The sequence below is a fragment of the Fulmarus glacialis genome, unplaced genomic scaffold, assembly GCF_000690835.1.
Source record: "Fulmarus glacialis isolate BGI_N327 unplaced genomic scaffold, ASM69083v1 scaffold43523, whole genome shotgun sequence".
Taxonomy (NCBI): Eukaryota; Metazoa; Chordata; class Aves; order Procellariiformes; family Procellariidae; genus Fulmarus; species Fulmarus glacialis.
Genome location: NW_009201807.1, coordinates 6,999 through 23,520, shown reverse-complemented (window position 1 = coordinate 23,520; position 16,522 = coordinate 6,999). Strand labels below are relative to the sequence as shown.

General features: G+C 37.8%; 1 protein-coding gene across 1 annotated transcript in view; it reads left to right on the top strand.

Annotated features, from left to right (window-relative positions):
• Positions 1-4,142: 4,142 nt before the first annotated feature.
• LOC104074083 (estrogen-related receptor gamma-like) overlaps positions 4,143-16,522 on the top strand; it is a gene marked incomplete at its 3' end in the record, with an annotated part of 12,912 nt that continues 532 nt past the window's right edge. The window contains exon 1 of the mRNA XM_009574073.1: positions 4,143-4,555. Within this exon, the coding sequence (XP_009572368.1) occupies positions 4,153-4,555 (403 nt within the window). The remainder of the gene's footprint in view (positions 4,556-16,522) is intronic.

Genomic DNA, 16,522 nt, shown 5'->3' with positions numbered 1-16,522 from the left:
AGTTGCATGTATGGATGCAATACAAAGAGCTCCCAGTGGCTCGAATGGGAAGGCTTTCTTTTTTAAGGCTATATACTGTAATCAGATGCAGTTAATTTTTGCACTCCACTTGTATATTGATACTGATTTAGCCAGTGTCAGCACTGTCAATATCATTAGTAATGTGGCAGGTAGATGGAAATATGAATGTGATTGCATTAATAAATTCTTAATATATTCAACCTTTCATAAGCACATAGCATTACAATTTATTCTCTATTGTTCAAGACCATTTTAAAGCAGGAGTTGCATATTGAAGTGCTCTGTCATTGTACCTTTCTGCTAGCAGTGACTGGCTTCAGGTCTTACTTAAATGAAGAAGTTGTGAAGTAAATTTAGTAGACATGTGAAGAGTCATGCTATATATTGCATATTACTAGAGGCTTGCAGCACCCTATGTAGTTTCTCTTGTATATGGGCATGGAAATGCTTCTAGAGCCAATTAGTTACTTTCCCTAAAGTTACTGAAAGGAAAGTTTACCCGAGAGCTACCAATTGTTAGAAAACTTACCTGAGAACAGCCCACCACAAATGGAGCTGCCATTTATTTGACTTAAAATCTAGTGAAGAAAAAAAACAACCCCACCAAGGCTTTAAAATAAATACTGTACGTTTTTATATGACACATGTTATTTCTATTCATAAACCTTAACTAAATTTAGATTTTTATTAATCCAATGTGACCTAAAAATTTTGCATTAACAGCACAATGTGGAATTGGGCTTATTCTCTTTGAATGCAGATAAAGCCATCATCTTGAAAATAGCTCTTTCTGACAAAAAGGTGTTCTTTTGAAATAAAGTCTTTTTCACTACATTCCTCTTAGAGTTAATGTGAATTTTAGTGCCTCTAATTTTAGATTGAAGTGAGGTCTAGAATAAAACCCACCGGCTGACAATTGAATTTATAGATAGTTGTGAATATTTCAGGCTTGAATAATAGAGCTGTAGAATTTCAGACACAGAGAGGAAGAGAGAATTAAGCTCCAACTGTAGTTTTAGACTATAATGCAATGGTGTCTAGGAATTCTTCAGTGTAACGAGCTAAGTAGTAATTAGGAGGGAACTGAGGGAGGGATTTTACAGAGCTCTAGCTTAGGCATTATTCCAAATGTTCAGCGTGATAATTTGATGGTGGTCCCACCTGCCATCCCTATAAGACGGCTCTTGAATTACTTTCGTTCAGATGTGGTACAGTAGCGGAGGAGTGAAAGCAGTAGGTGTCTGTTGCTCACCCACAGCTGGTACCCAGCCTTGTCTCTGGTTCACCTTCTTTGGGAGATTGAGAAAGTTTTTGTTCTCAGGGTCAGGTGCTGCTGTTCTCGCTTTTCCTTGGAATGGTTAATGTTTTAAAGCATTTGTGCTTTGCTAGCATGCACCAGTCCAGTCTGTACTGTTTAAGCTGTAGCCAAAAGCAGCTCTATCTTGGTTAGTACCAGAAACTGCTACTTCAGAAGCATTAGCAGACTGGCTTTAGCCTAAGCAACACCGGTGATCAGATTTTAATGCTTGTAGAACTGAGATTATATTTCAGTTCTGACCGCTTAGAGTGGGAGATATCCACTTTTACACTGGCTAAGACAACATGCATTTGGACAACTAATTAATTGCAAATGTTTTTTCTGGGAAGGGAAGGGTGACATTCGAGCTCATTATTGCACAAATTAGAAAAAAAAAAATCAGCAGTGGGAGTCTTAGACAAAAACGTGCCATCAAGCTGGTTATGACAGACTGTAGGCAGTGACTCCTATTGCTGTATTTTGAGACATTATATGTGGAGTCTCAGCAGCAGAGAGATGAAAAGAAGACCAAGTACCTGTTTAGTCAATAAAAGGACCTTAGTGTTAATGTATAGAAAAATAATGTAAAAAAAAAAGTTGCTGGAATGTGAAAGTTAATTGATATTTTTAATCGTAGGTGTATAAAATTCAGTGTCAAAGAAAGGGAGAGAGAGACACCGTGTTTTAGTACCCTAATAACTTCTAACTCTAGTCTAAGATCATAATATATGTGAGAGCTGTCCAGTAATTATAAGGTAATAAGTGGAGTGGTGGTGTAAGTGCTCTAAATTAAAAGGAATTCGCAGAGCTGCTGTAAGTCAGTGCCGACCCGCTTTCTTTCAAACATTGACTTGAGAAAAGTGCTTAGCCCAGAGTGCAAGTAGAGAGACAAGAGAGAGCTATCTATTAATTACAGCACTCATTAACAGTGACGGCTATAAGGCAGCAGATGCAGAAGAAAAGGCACATGCTACTGCAGGCTGGCAAGGGGATTTCCACCCCTTCAGTTCTTGAGGAAAGGGCAACACAAGCAGGTGGTCCAATGTAATAAGATACTTTCACGGCTTTAACCTTCCCATTTCCTTGGTTTATTTGCTGACACCAGATAGCTTGCTCCTTCCCCCTTCCCAGATAAGTACTGATTTTAAGTTTGGATGGTAACATTTCTGCACATCAATCTGGCTGTTTTCCAAATTCACATGTTGTTTGTTTTCAATAGAATTTTACAGTAAAAATCACAATTAAGACGTCCTAAGCAAGATCCATGGGCACTGAATTTAGGGTAAATCTTGCCCTAAGCAGATATTTTTAATGAATGGTCAGGCTTTGATCTCAGTTACCCTCATTGGAAAGGAAGCCAACTCTCTGGATTTATGTCTGTTTTCCATTGGTGAATTTGATTCCAGATTTTGAAGTAGAAATTGGTGGTGGTTTGGGGTTTGTTTTTTGTGTGGTTTTTTTTGTTTGGTTGGTTTGGTTTGGGTTTTTTTGTGGTTGGTTGTTTTTGGGTTTTTTTTTTGTGTGTGGTTTTTTTTCCCCCCAAAACACAAAAAGGTGAAAAAGTGAAGACAAGATCTCAAAAGTGACTTCAGAAAGTTAAGTCAAGTCAGTCAAATGGTCTGGACTCATGTGTTTGCGTTGAAAACATGAATCTATAGCTCCAGGTGGGTAGCCTTATGGGGTAGTTGCTTTTCTGCTGCAAGTGTTTCTAGAGAAATGCTCATAACTGTCATCTGTACTTTGGCAGCTTCTGAGAGTACTGTCAGGAAAATGCTGGGTAGGCTATTTGCTACTGTGGTCTCATAATCACAGCTGTAGAAAATGAAGATAGTGTCTGATTCAGAGCTTTCTAATTACTATTTTTGTCCCTTGTTTTCTCCCTAAAATATGTTTAAAAATAATAAAAAACTTGAGGATGGAATAGACAAAGAAGATTTCTTTTTTCCCCCTGTAGAAAGCACTAATTTGTCAGACCAAATGTTATATGGTTTTATTTCAGGTGCTTAATTCTGAAAACGTGAGAACTGAGAAGTAGGGCAGAATCTCACCTTCTGAAATACAAAACTTATATCCAAAATTTCCTCTAATATGTTTTTTTTAGTTCAAGAATGGAACATGTAAAATGTCCGATCCCATAGAGGATAATGGCTAGAAAGTAACTGCAGCCAGAGCTGATGAATCATTTCACTTAGATTTTGTGAAAATAGAGTCCAGCCTTAATTATTTGTTAGAGTTTCCAGTTGATGTGCTACTCCGTTACTAAATAGCTGTATCTATATTAAAGCAGTATCAATAAAGAAAAAAAAAGACTGGGAGAGACTTGCTCTTCAGTTCTGGGATCAGATCAATAGATGATGGATACGTGTTTTAGTCACGTGTCTTGACAAGTATTAATTACACAGCAGAACATTTATGTGATCAAACTTGGAAATATTTGTTCCTGATAATGATGGAATTTACAGAAAGAAAGCACTGACAGAAAAAGGAAGACATTTAATAGCCAAGTCATCTATAGGATTTTTTAAATTTTTGACTCGCTAGATGACAAGTTCAGAATTTAGAGTTGATGTGAAGTTAACACGTAGCCTAGAGGGCAGGTGGAGGGGACAACAGACAGATTTGGTCTCTTTAAAGTTTTTGTTTACTGCCTGTCTGGAGCTTTGACAAAGCTCTGTCATGCTGTTATGCTGATTACCTTCATGTAGAACAAGAGGTATTGACTAATGAATGAATGATGTGCAGTCCCTAACCCTTCCAGAACAGCCTTAAAGAGCACTGTCTTTAATACGCAGATTCTTCTTTCTCTCTCTCCCTACTACAGGCTTCTCTGCAGAATGTCAAGCAAAGATCGACACATTGATTCTAGCTGTTCGTCGTATATCAAGACGGAACCGTCGAGCCCTGCCTCTCTGACGGACAGCATCAACCACCACAGCCCTGGTGGCTCCTCAGACGCCAGTGGGAGCTACAGTTCCACCATGAATGGACATCAGAACGGGCTGGACTCGCCTCCCCTCTACCCTTCGGCCACAGGGCTTGGGGGCAACGGGCCAGTCAGGAAACGGTATGACGACTGCTCCAGTACCATCGCTGAAGATTCACAGACCAAGTGTGAATATATGCTGAACTCGATGCCCAAAAGACTGTGTTTGGTGTGTGGTGACATTGCGTCAGGGTACCACTATGGAGTGGCTTCCTGCGAGGCCTGCAAGGCTTTCTTCAAGAGGACAATTCAAGGTTGGTTATTCTTTAAACTTCTTTTCTTTCTTTTACTCAAAGTGAAATAGTACAATCCTTGACTAAATCCTGTTAGGACTTCAGACTGTACCTTTTCATTCTTCATAGTGTTTGGTCCTACAGATGTTACTCATGAAGAAGCCCCTTTGGGCTTCTTTGGGAGTTCTGTCTATCATGTTAAGCCCACTGCCGCGTTTATTTTGATTATGAAAAATAGAAAAACACTGGAGCCATCTGGTGCATGTTCAGATTTGTTTTCTCTATGAGTTTCTCATGAATTCTTATAAATGATTGTTGTGAAGAAAACTGATTATTTTCTGAAGGTTGTCATGAATGCCTCTTGAACACACCTTGTGGCTGGCACACAGGGATTGTGCTTGGGTTTTGCTCCTAGTTATACCACTACCGTACTTAAATTGTTACAGAAATCCAGTTTATTTTTGTTAAAGCATCAGTGCATTTAAAATTGGAACAAAATGCAATGGTGTAGTGCTTTGTGCATATCAGTGTATTAATAACTGGTCTTTCACCATACGACATACAGTAGCCTTAAACAGGTTCAACAAATACCTGTAAGATCACATTCTAAGGAGAATAAGTTGGCAGCTTTTAGTCTCTGCCCAGTACTTTGTAGTAATCTGCTCTTAATACCTGTTACAAATACGCCATGTATTTTGGCATAAATTAGTAAGAATGGAACTATTTGCATGACCACTTGTTCTAGCTTCAGAACCAGTGGAGACAAAATAACCTTCTACTTTGATTTAGATATCATCCTTTCAACTAAAATTGAAGGTGCTTTATTTAAAGAACATGAGGCCAAGCTTGGCCTGTACAGGAATATAGTGTCACGTTAAATTAAATTCAAACTTCAGACACTAAAATTAGGTTGCTAAGTCCAAATTTAAGCTCCTCAATAAAACCTGCTTGATTTTCATAGATGTTGAGCACCTGGAATTCTCAGGAAAGACGATGCAATCTGGTGGTATACTTTTCTTTTTAAAAATGAGTTATGATAAGGAGGATAAAGTTAGTTTCAGTTCGTAATTTCACATAACCCAAAATTTGAAACATTTGGTCAAGATTTCTTAAATATAGTACTTCCATATTTAATGTAAAATTAGTAAAGAAAAATAATGAATGTTATTTTAATTTATCCATTGCTGAGGCAATGGCCATTTTATTCTCCTCTCATTCAGTTTACTACTGGGGGATTTGAGTCTTCTGCCAGCCTGAAGTACACATTTTATGACAGCCATATAGCCACTAACAAGAAACATTAGACTTCAGTTGTTCTAATGGAGCTGGGTGTTACAATGTTTGCAACCAGTAAACAAACATACCTGTGAAGATTCCTAGTGGCCTGGGTTCATATGTAAAATGAGTGCATATGCAGAAACAGTATTCTCATTTCAAGTCTTTGTTTTGGAAAAAGTAAAAAAAAGAGGTAGGTGATTTCACTTAACCTTCAAGAACATTTTCAGAAAAGCTCAAAAAATGTTTCCACTGAAGCAATTTGTATTTTGTGGTTGCTAAACTTCAAGCACCAACTTCAACTAGCAACTCTGGTTTTATAAATGGTATTTAATTGCTATGTAACAGCTGTCCTACAGAACTGAACTGATGCACGGTTATTTTAGTTGTATTTTGAGCATGAAAAAATGCCACAGAAACGTTCACTGATTAAAGTGTTGACTTCTGGCAGTAATAGGTAGCCTGCAATTTTACACTGCACCACAGACAGCAAGTTTCTGGGCATGGAAGCACAAGACAGGGACGTCATTCTCCAGATTAGCAACCTGGACTTGGCCACGCAGCTCAAGTTAGAACTGGCAGCTGTGCAAAAAGTCTCAGTACGGTTAGAGCACTAGCTGCATCAGCAGGTGACAGTGCTGTGAAGACAAAAAAAAAATGCAGTAAGGCAAAACCAAGCATTGCATGGAAAAGCAGTAATGAAGAAACTAAGAATAGGAAGTATGTTACCATCATAAGGTCATGGCAGCATCTTCAGTAATGGTGCTGACTAAGCTAACACAACTGCTAAGAGTTTTCAGATACCATCCAAAATAATGCAAGCTACTTATTTTGGTGAATCAAACCATGGATTGTGGTAGGTGACAAGAAGCATGTAAGAAAAAGGTACTCCTCATGTTTTGAATGGGCAAATTCTACCTTTAAGCTTGCATGAAGAATAATTCCCCTGAGGTTTTTTTGCTCTAAATGATAGACTTTAGTCCCAGTGTTCCTAGAGATCATTTTTCCCTCTACAATTTCACTTTCTCATTCATATCACATCCTTTCTCTCCTTGGTTTTAAAATAAGTTGATTACTGAATAACTGCAAATAAGAAAACAGGAAAACAGAAAAAACCCAAGAAATTTATAAATACAGAATAGTAAACCAGACTACCTGAAGAGTCAAATATTGTAACAGTGCATGTGTAAGGATAACATGTCTTGGCTCAAAGAATTGCTTATTTTAAATGCTAATAATGTAATTGTGATGGGTACTTAATTATAGATTCAGTGAAAAAGAACATTTGACTTCCCAAACCTTTCTTGTTTATCATCCATGAGTTACTAAAGTAGCTCAGACTTGTAGAACCTAAGTGCTGCTCCTGTTGAAGTCATGGGCAAAACTGCCCTGACTTCAGCAAGAGCAAGGCTGAGCTGATAAAGTTAGATTATGAAGCACATCTTGTGTCCACGTCAGGCCTGATGTCCTTTCCACTAAGTCAATGGGAGTCTTTCCATTCTTTCCATTTCAAAGGAGTCTTTTGAAATCTCAGTAGGTGAAAGCCAGAGGCAGCTGTTCAGAGGGCCAGCACAGTATCTGTACACCACCCGTATCTTACATAAGAGAGAAGTAAAGTGCCTCACAGGATATCTAGTAGCCCCTCACATGAGGCAAATTTCGCTCTAATGTAGAATATACACCTGTTTTTAAGAGTAATGGAGATTATCGTTCCATTTCAGATGACGGCAATTTAGTCTAAAAAATGTATGTTCCTGGCTGACGGATTTCTCCTCTTCTTCTTCCTGCCTCTTGCAATCCCTGTTAGTTTTCTTAAAAGTAAAGAAATTAAATGAAACCTGTTTTGAATTATAAGAAGGAGTAATTTTGTCTTTTTTGAATATATATTTTTAACATAGCACAGATATACATTTAGGGCTGTGGTAAAGAATGCATAGATTATGATGAAAATCAATAATATTAGAAAAAATTAGAAACAAGAAATTACCTGGCTAAAAAAACCAAACCAAAACCAAAACCCACCAAAAAACCAGCTCAATATATAAAACCGGTGTCTTCTTAGGTCATGGTAGAATCTAATGACGTTCTGCCCCCTTTTGTGACATATAAGGGATGGGAGAACTGGATGTTCTCTCTGCTCAGCCTAGTACTCATTCAGCTGCAGCTCTCAGTTTGCCTCTGGGATAATTTACATGGTGGCTGATTGCAAATGTCTCATAGAAACACACACAGAGCCAAATCTCCCCAAAATTGGCTTAACATCAGGGATAGTAGAAAATAGCAACGTCTAAAAATAGTTACAGGTCCATTGATTTTTAAGGTCTCTTCACAGTTTTTGCTGTGCACTGTATTATCTTGAAAACTCCAAGCTTTCATTAAAAGAAAGAGAGAAAAAAAGAATTTTCAGCTGTCAGCTGGGTACAAAATCTTATGTTCAGCACAGAGGTCTTGTACGTACTAGGTATTTTGTAAATACATTTCTCGTCATTTTTATTTGCTCAGTTATCATAAAGACTAGTAAGTACACATTTTGCATTAATAATATGTAATTACTCAGTGCCTGTAACTTAAACATTTCTGCAAGTGGATTGAAATGGTATTCTTGCTTTCAGTAGAAGGATGATAGGACTTACAGGTTCAAAGACAGTTTACTATTTCATTTTATTTTAGCCTTCATCTCTCTAAAATAATGGCCTGCATCTAGACAACTTTCTTCCTCCCTCCTTCCAAATCTTCAGGACTGTCATCTTTGGACTCTTCAAACTAGTATGAAAAGGCAGTGTGAAAAGCCTAGGTACTAATATGTTGCCTTCCTGGTAAGGCTTGTGGCAAAAGTGTCAGAGCTTACTTATTATTTCCTTGAACAGTGTTTGATTTTTCCCCACAAAAACTAAAATATTTTGCATTCAGTAGTCCTTGTAGTTCTTGGGCTTTGGTTTTTTTGTTTATATGTTTATTTTTTAAGGAAAAACTGTTGGATGAACAGTATGGAGACAGCAATCTTCTGTTTATACGCAGGGTGAGTAAAGCAATAGGTAGTAAGAAGCCCTGCAGTCATACCCTCACTGTCTCATTGAAGAGCTTTATCCCTGACAGTTGTTGCTTGTCCATGTCTCCTAACACAAACAAGAAATATTCCATCTGGAAATAGTGTTGTCTTTTTGGTCATATGTGAACTAGACCATGTCTGCCATCTCATTTTATGCTGATCACCCAAAAGCCTTCAGTTCTATAGTTCTGCAGTAATGTAGTTCCTATGGTCTTCAAAGCCTGCCCAGACTAGGAGCTGGATTAAACTGCCTTGTACTTTGTTCACCTTTTTGATTACTGAAAGTTGTTTTTAATCTCTTTAGTGTTCGGGTTTTTCAACCCTCTTTAGAATGTTTACCTATTACTGAGCCAATTTGATCTGTAAATGTACAAACACTTTACAATAAATATATATCTTTTTTTTTTTTTTTTTTTTTTAATCAGGAAGTTTTAATCAGGAAAGTTAGAACTAGCTATGTAAATTTAGATAAGGTGACATTTAAAAATGGGCAACATAAAGTTGGATTCGAAGTTGCAGATGACTGAAGTGGCTTCCGAAGGTTCATTTGCATCTCTCAAAGCTGACTCCTATAATACTGCACATCATTTTTGTGGAGGAAATGAAAGCAAATTAAGTAAGATTTTATGGCTTTTCAGCATCGTTACTGGTAGCTAAGATTATAGTTTTTTATAGAAAGATAGAGTGGAGGCTTGCATCTTGGTGCAATAGTCTGTGGACCTTGGCTCTGGTGCAAAGATGGCAGCCCTCCAGTGAACCTAACACTAAATGTCACCTGAATCCATCATTACCTGATTAAATCATTCACCTTTCTTATATAAGTGAAAGTCTGTGCATCAGCGTTTCTTTCAAAGAATATTTTAAGCAAGCAATGATAGATATGTTCCCTTTCCCCCTGATCTCTCTGTGCCTATGGGCCAACCAAACTAGCAAGCAAGTATTTTCAATTCCTTCCAACATGTCTTTTAATCCTGTCATAATGTCATTGTGTAACTATGGCAGCCAAACAAGATGAGACAATAAAATATAAACGCACTGAAATCTGAGAACCAGAGAGAAGTTTGAAAGTATACAGATGGTTCTATCCTTTTTACTATCTCTGCTTTCCTTACAGCCTTGTAAATTATATGCTGCATTTAGATTATTAGGGAATAAGAATGAGCATCCTGATCTGTGCATGGCTATTTCGAACCATCAGAAATACTCAGAAAGAGATGTAGTTTACAAATAGTACCAGTACAGTGCTTTATATCGATGCCATTATAATTAGGTCTGGATCTCTATTTGTCATAAACGTCTCTGAAAGCTTCCAGCCCACTTATGAAGCTCTGTCTAGTTTGAAACTAGAGACATGTGAAGTTGCAGCTAGCAAGTGATTTATTTTAATGTTTCTATAACTTTTTTAATGACTTTTTTTTACTGCTGTGAAAGTCATTTGGTTTGCAACTTTACAGACTGAGATGTTCTGTGTGCTCATAAACAAACAATGACAATTCTCCATGCTACCTTGGTCAGGATGTATCAAAATCGACCTAGATAAAATACCAGTAGGGACAAAATGTAGATGGTTCAGTCTTTCTGACTTGGACAACTCTTCAGTGACTCCCAGGTGGCAGGGGATCAATTCTATTTGTGTCTTCAAAGCGTTGATTCTCTCTTAAGATGACCTAAATGCCCTTCATTTCTGTTGAAGATAAAGAAGTTGACTCCAGTGGGAATCAAAGGTAGTTGGGCCCTTACAGGTGTCATTCAATACCACCTAATACCAGCCTCATATTGAAAATTATGATGGCTTTTATGGTGCTCGAAACCCATCTACCTAAAGTTAGAGGCTGATGCAAAATTGTTATGCAGTAAGACCAACCAGCATCACTTTTACATTTTCATTTTAAATCTCCATTCATGTTGCTTTCTAGGAATAAAAGAAAAAGAAATGAAAAATACATTTTAGAAGTTCTAAATATATTGTAGTTCAGTAACATAGTATACTGACTTCTTTTAAGCAACTCAACATAGTGATTTCATTTAAAATGGACTTTGAAGCTGGCTGTGTCCCTCTGTCAAATACCATCTTACAGTGTAGAGTTATTTAAAAACTAGCTGCTTCTCCTGAGTTTCTTACTGTAACAGAGAAGGCAACACAAGCAACAGAGACGTAAGCATAATCTTTCATACATGGTCCTATCATCTTAAAAAAGTATTTGAGACATTTAGAAACCAAATTTTTAAATGTTCTGTAACTCTGTGTGTGCAATATTGTTTCTGAAGTCATCTGGGTGAAAAATTGTGAATACAGTCAACTTCAGGCTTACTCAGCTCCGGATGACATGTAGCAGAATTCATAGGTCTATAATTCATAGAGCTATCTACAGTATCAGGTGAATCCATCTAAGGATTTGTCAGCCAAAACTGGATTCAGTTAGATTCAAATCCAACCTCTTTCCAATCTGACCCCATTTCTGAAACCTTATCGGCAAGAGTACTTTTACTTGTGAAAATATTTACTCATACTTAAATTCAGTTGAGTTCTGACTGCAAAGTAGGGAACACAGTCTGCAAGAACTGAAACTTTAACCTGAGAGAAAATATTTTTACTTTCCTCGGTTCAGCTTTGCTAAGACCTATAAACATGAAATATGTTTTTAAGTCCATCTGGGACTTTTTCTCTATCCTTCTTTTCCTAAGTTAGCCCGTTACTCTTTATTTCCAACAGCACCTACTTCTCCTCAGCTTCTCAGGAACTATTCTTTTCTGTTCTGATTGGATTACTTATCAAGGTGTGCCCTAACATACCGTAACTCACTCTCTGTGTTGGCTTAGATTCTCCTGTCTCTCTCTCCAAGACTTCTCTTTTATTAATTCCCAGAAGACCTATGGCTGTAATCCTGGTTACCTTTCATTTTCCACAGTTTTCATGCATGCCAGTCTACAGACAAGCAGGTGTATTCCTTTGGGTCTGTCACCCAGGAAAACAGAGCATGTAGGTAGTACCTGGGGTAAACCTTACTGCAGAAAGACAAATCCAGTGATGCAGTAGCCTCTATTAAGAATGATGAGAACACTTGCTTTTTCAATATAAGTTTTTGAAAAAAGGTATTAGGTTACAGAAGCTCAAAGAGAAAGTTTGGGAGAAAAATGGGGCATTATTGAATATAAATAAAGAGATACTGAAATACAGTTTCATGAGCTGATTATAGCATAAAATTATTACGTTGAAGGAATGATTAATTTCCCTCCATTGGTTTGCTTTTTTTTCTTTTTTTTTTTTATTTTATTCTGGACCTACATTGCCACACAGTAAAAGTTTCATTACTGATATCTTCAGCATTCCTCCTGTTTTTGTAAGTGGCTCATGGCTACTCTTTCCAAACACATTTTCACCCTGTATCTCAGTCTTCCTCACGTGTTCTACTTGTCTAAAGATTTTCTGAGCATATTCCAATAGCTCATAGCAATCCTTTTACATCTTTCGTGTTATAATATCAAATGTCGCAGTGTGAAAAGGGAAATAAAGCTTCTGCTAAGAATTGCTGTCTCCAGCTTCTATTCTTGTCAGTATTTCTGTTTCAGCTTGTCCCACAGACTGGAGCCAGTTTCTAGAGCCAGCTTCACGCTCTTGATACCTGTGAGGTTTTAAAGTTGTAACTGTTGATGACAATAACTTCGTTTGGGATAAGATGTGAAGGCATAAGGCCCAGTAGCCTCTTCTTTGTCATGGTTCTCACTCCTCCTCTTCTGTTACCTTGAGTGTTGCTGTCACTTCATGCAAGAAATGGCCAAAATGGTCTCGAGAATCGTGGCTAAGTCCAGTCGGTTGCCTGGCTTGTAAAACCATCAAGTAAGTCCTTGTACCATTAAAATTGTACTATGACTCCACATCTCATTCAGGTAACTTCCAAACCTCATCTGTGAGATGAAAAAAATGGTGTCTTGGCCCACTTATCCTTGAGCTGCGTGTAAAGATCTGACAGTCTGAAGCATCTAAAACCAGAGAGCCGGTTACGCAGCTAAGTTTTAGCAGTTCACCTGCTATCTCAGGATCAAATGGCATCATATTTTTAATGAGTCAGTTGCTCTTGATAGGCATAGAGTGTTGGAAGTATTTTCTCATCTTTTGGCTGAGATAATAAAATTTAACAAATTAGTAGAAAAAGGAACTGGTTTAAAATGAATATTCCTCAGTGCGTGAGGAGAGAAAAGGGACTCAGGCTGGCATAAATCCTGTTGTATTATTACAGCACAGGGCAATGTGTTTGGGGAGTGAAGATTTGACATATATTTTTATTTTCAAACGTCATACTAATTTACATTACTCGGCCCTTTAACTGCCAAACTGTAAAAGTCCATTATGCTACTGAAAGGAATATACAAATTATCCCCTGGCACTTCAGGCAGGAGTTTTACATATATGCTGTTATTCTATCAGCCAGCCAGCTGCACGATTCTATTAAGGAGTAAGTGAGAAAATTATATTGCCTGCAAACTAATTGTACAAAAGACTCTGAAATAAGTAATCAGAGCCCAGTCCTTTCTGAAAACCAGCCAGGAGATATTATAAATTGCTCGATCCTTCTTGTCAGCCCAGTTTAAAGACTTAGAGCTGCCATGTTGATTTTGTTCGCTGCATAACACAGCTACCTCTCCAACTGTTGACAGGACTGGGCAAACTCAACTTATACTCTTACTAGCTGCTCAGTTTCAGCCTCTAGCATCATGCAGTAGACAAGTAAATGGTACAGCTTCCTTCTGAATCTTCTTCATTGAAATAAAATGCAGATCTGAGTGTCTTGAATGGATGTCGTGTACCTGTGAAATTGTACAGATTCCCAAATGCTTCTTAAAATAATTTGTTTCTTTGTTTTTAGTGTATAGAAGTAAATAAGAAATTATGAGAGCTCTAATGACCTGCAATGTGCAGTAAACGTAGGTTTTTACCAAAAATACATCCACTAATACTTTGAGTGCTAGGTAAAATGCATTTTGAGTATGATATATATACAGGTACATATCCATTGCAAAATTCCATGAGGTTTTTTTTTTCTTAAGGAAAGCTCACTGACAGAAATGAAGTCTATCTGTGGGAATATTTGATGAAATACTGCATTCATATGTGACATGGTGACAAAACATTAGTTTCCCTGAACTCTTAGTGTGATCTAGCCATATTCTAAAATGCTGAAACACTTTAGCAGAACCAGCTACGGCCATTGGTAAGATGTGGATCTTTGCTGCAGCAATGAATCCAGTTACTGTAACTCTACTGAGTTCATTGGAGGAACTCTTTCCAACATCTTGCGAGTTTATTTTCTAACATCAAAAATTAAGGTTGAACATCTGCTGTAAAATATAATTAATTAACGTAAAGCAGCCTAAATTGATAGAAGATTCCCCCTCTAAGCTAAAGTACTGGAATCTAAGTGACTAGAATAATAGCTCATTTTAGAGTTCTTTAGGTGGCAAGAATATGCAGGAAAAATAAGTTACATTGTCCGTGCATAATGTGCTCCACACTACAGACCCTTGCTGTGTTTCACACGATTTTGCACAAAACTGAAATGTCAGGGTAGGAATTAGAAGTGTCTACTTTGGGAAATAAGCAATCTGGCTTATATTTTTCTGGGTTTGAATACTACTTTTTGGTGTTGACACCTGTACCTTCGTCATCTGTGGTTTTGCACAGGGGCTCTGGCTATAGTGGGCGTGCTCCACTTGCCTCGGTACAGAGCCTTGCTGCTTGAATTTCTGTGTTGTAATCTCGATCTTGTTTTTGATCAACATAATTTCTGACCTTGTACAAAGATACCTCTGATCTCGTGCAAAGCATTTCTCATTCCCTGTTTCTTTTTTTTTTTTAAATAAGGATGGTAATACATTTATTACTATAATATGATGAAGTTAATTAGATACAATTTGTGAAAGGCTTTGAAGGTCTCCCTGTGTAGTGGTTTTGCCTCACTAAGAATGCCTCGTTAGAGTGTGAGAGGATAATGTGAATCTTTTTTTGAGCTTGCCCTTACCATCCTTTCCTGTGTATCATTCCAGAAGTCTTATTTCCTAACTTCACTAATGCGTGTCGGAAAGAAGTTTTGCAGGAACTGTTGTGATGAATTTCCTACCCACTGTATCCTTCAGTTTCTTCAATAGCTTTCTTCTCAGAAGCTAAGGAAGGTGAAGAGGACTAAACTGAATTTTGAGTTTTGTCAACAAGAACCATTAGCATTTAGACATGCCAAGATCTGTTTTACTCTCCAGCATTGCTAAGTCAGTCATGCAGCAACGTTCAGGAGGAAGAAAGCTCGCAAAGGCCTGAGAAGGTTGTGCAAAGTATGCTGGTTGTATTGGCAGAGTATATATTGCACCATGCGGACCTCCTTTATCATAAATACTTAACCAATTTTCAATAGATGTAAGTGGTTTAAGTATTACTTCCTGTTGAATTAGCAGTTGCTGAGCATTTGAGTCTTTGTGCAATCCTGCAATCCACTAATGTGATATTTAATGAGGAGACATCAGTCTGGAGAAAGGTAGTCAATATAAATCAGTGTTTACAAAGTGTGATTAACTCTGAAATATTTCATCAATGCTGTGGTCCCAGACAGACTCTATGCTAATTATTAGAACCTGCGCATGTTTCAGGGACTTTGACAGACCCTGAGTGCAGCAAACATGGAGCAGCAAAATTGCAATTATGCTTGGACTGTCTCTGATGACAATTTATGCATTTGGTGTGATGACCTCTTGCTTCCCAAGAGGGCAATAAACAGAATGCATTTTCATTAAGATACTAATGCACTTAATCACAGGGGGAAAGGGTTAGAAAGTAAAGAAATACCTTTAAAGCAAGATGTGACAGGCTGATGGGGAAGATACTTTATTTAAAAGTCAGTTTCCTGGTGAAACTTCTGACTGCTAGAAAGTCTGTCATACTGAATGTAATCATGGGCAATAGGATGCATGGCTGGGCAGGTGAATAAGCTGAGCTAAGCTGTTTTATGAAAAGTGCAGTGATACTAGGGCAAAAGAGAACAGATGTTCTCCCATTTGGACTTGGATACCCAAAGATGTGATTTTAAAAAATGTAAAGAAAATTACTCATATGTATTTTACCCATTAATTTTCAGGCTTTTTTCTTATTTTTGAGAATAAGTAATATGTACTAAGCAGTAACAAGAAAAATGGGGAGACTGCTTTGTCCAAGGGGGCTCACATTTAAGGATCTAGCTTGTTCTAGGGCTTAAGGAGAGTTGGGGGAGACAGAGGCAAGCATCTCCCCCAGTTTTTGTTATTCTGACAACTTGGTAGGAATGATACTATTTCTGATGCCTCTCAGTACAAGAACTCTGTCTGAAGTATAGAGAAAAGGGGAGATATCCTGGCTGAGAGGTGTGACCCGGTAGCCGTGGAACGTGCTAGATGTGGTGGTAGCAATGCCGGTGAGCCCTGCCTGATACACTGTGCCTGCTGTTGTGGAAGGAGGATGGTGAAGCTCTGTAGTACCTATTACAGTTGATTGTGCAATAAAGCATGACAGTCTCCTTTTCGTATTCTAGAAAAAGAAAGAATGATTAAGTGGGTGAAAAAAAGGAAACGGAGAGTGCTCAGCCTAGGAGCCTAGGCATGTTGCTTGGTACAGACAATAAATGACAAAATCTCCTCCTCCTACC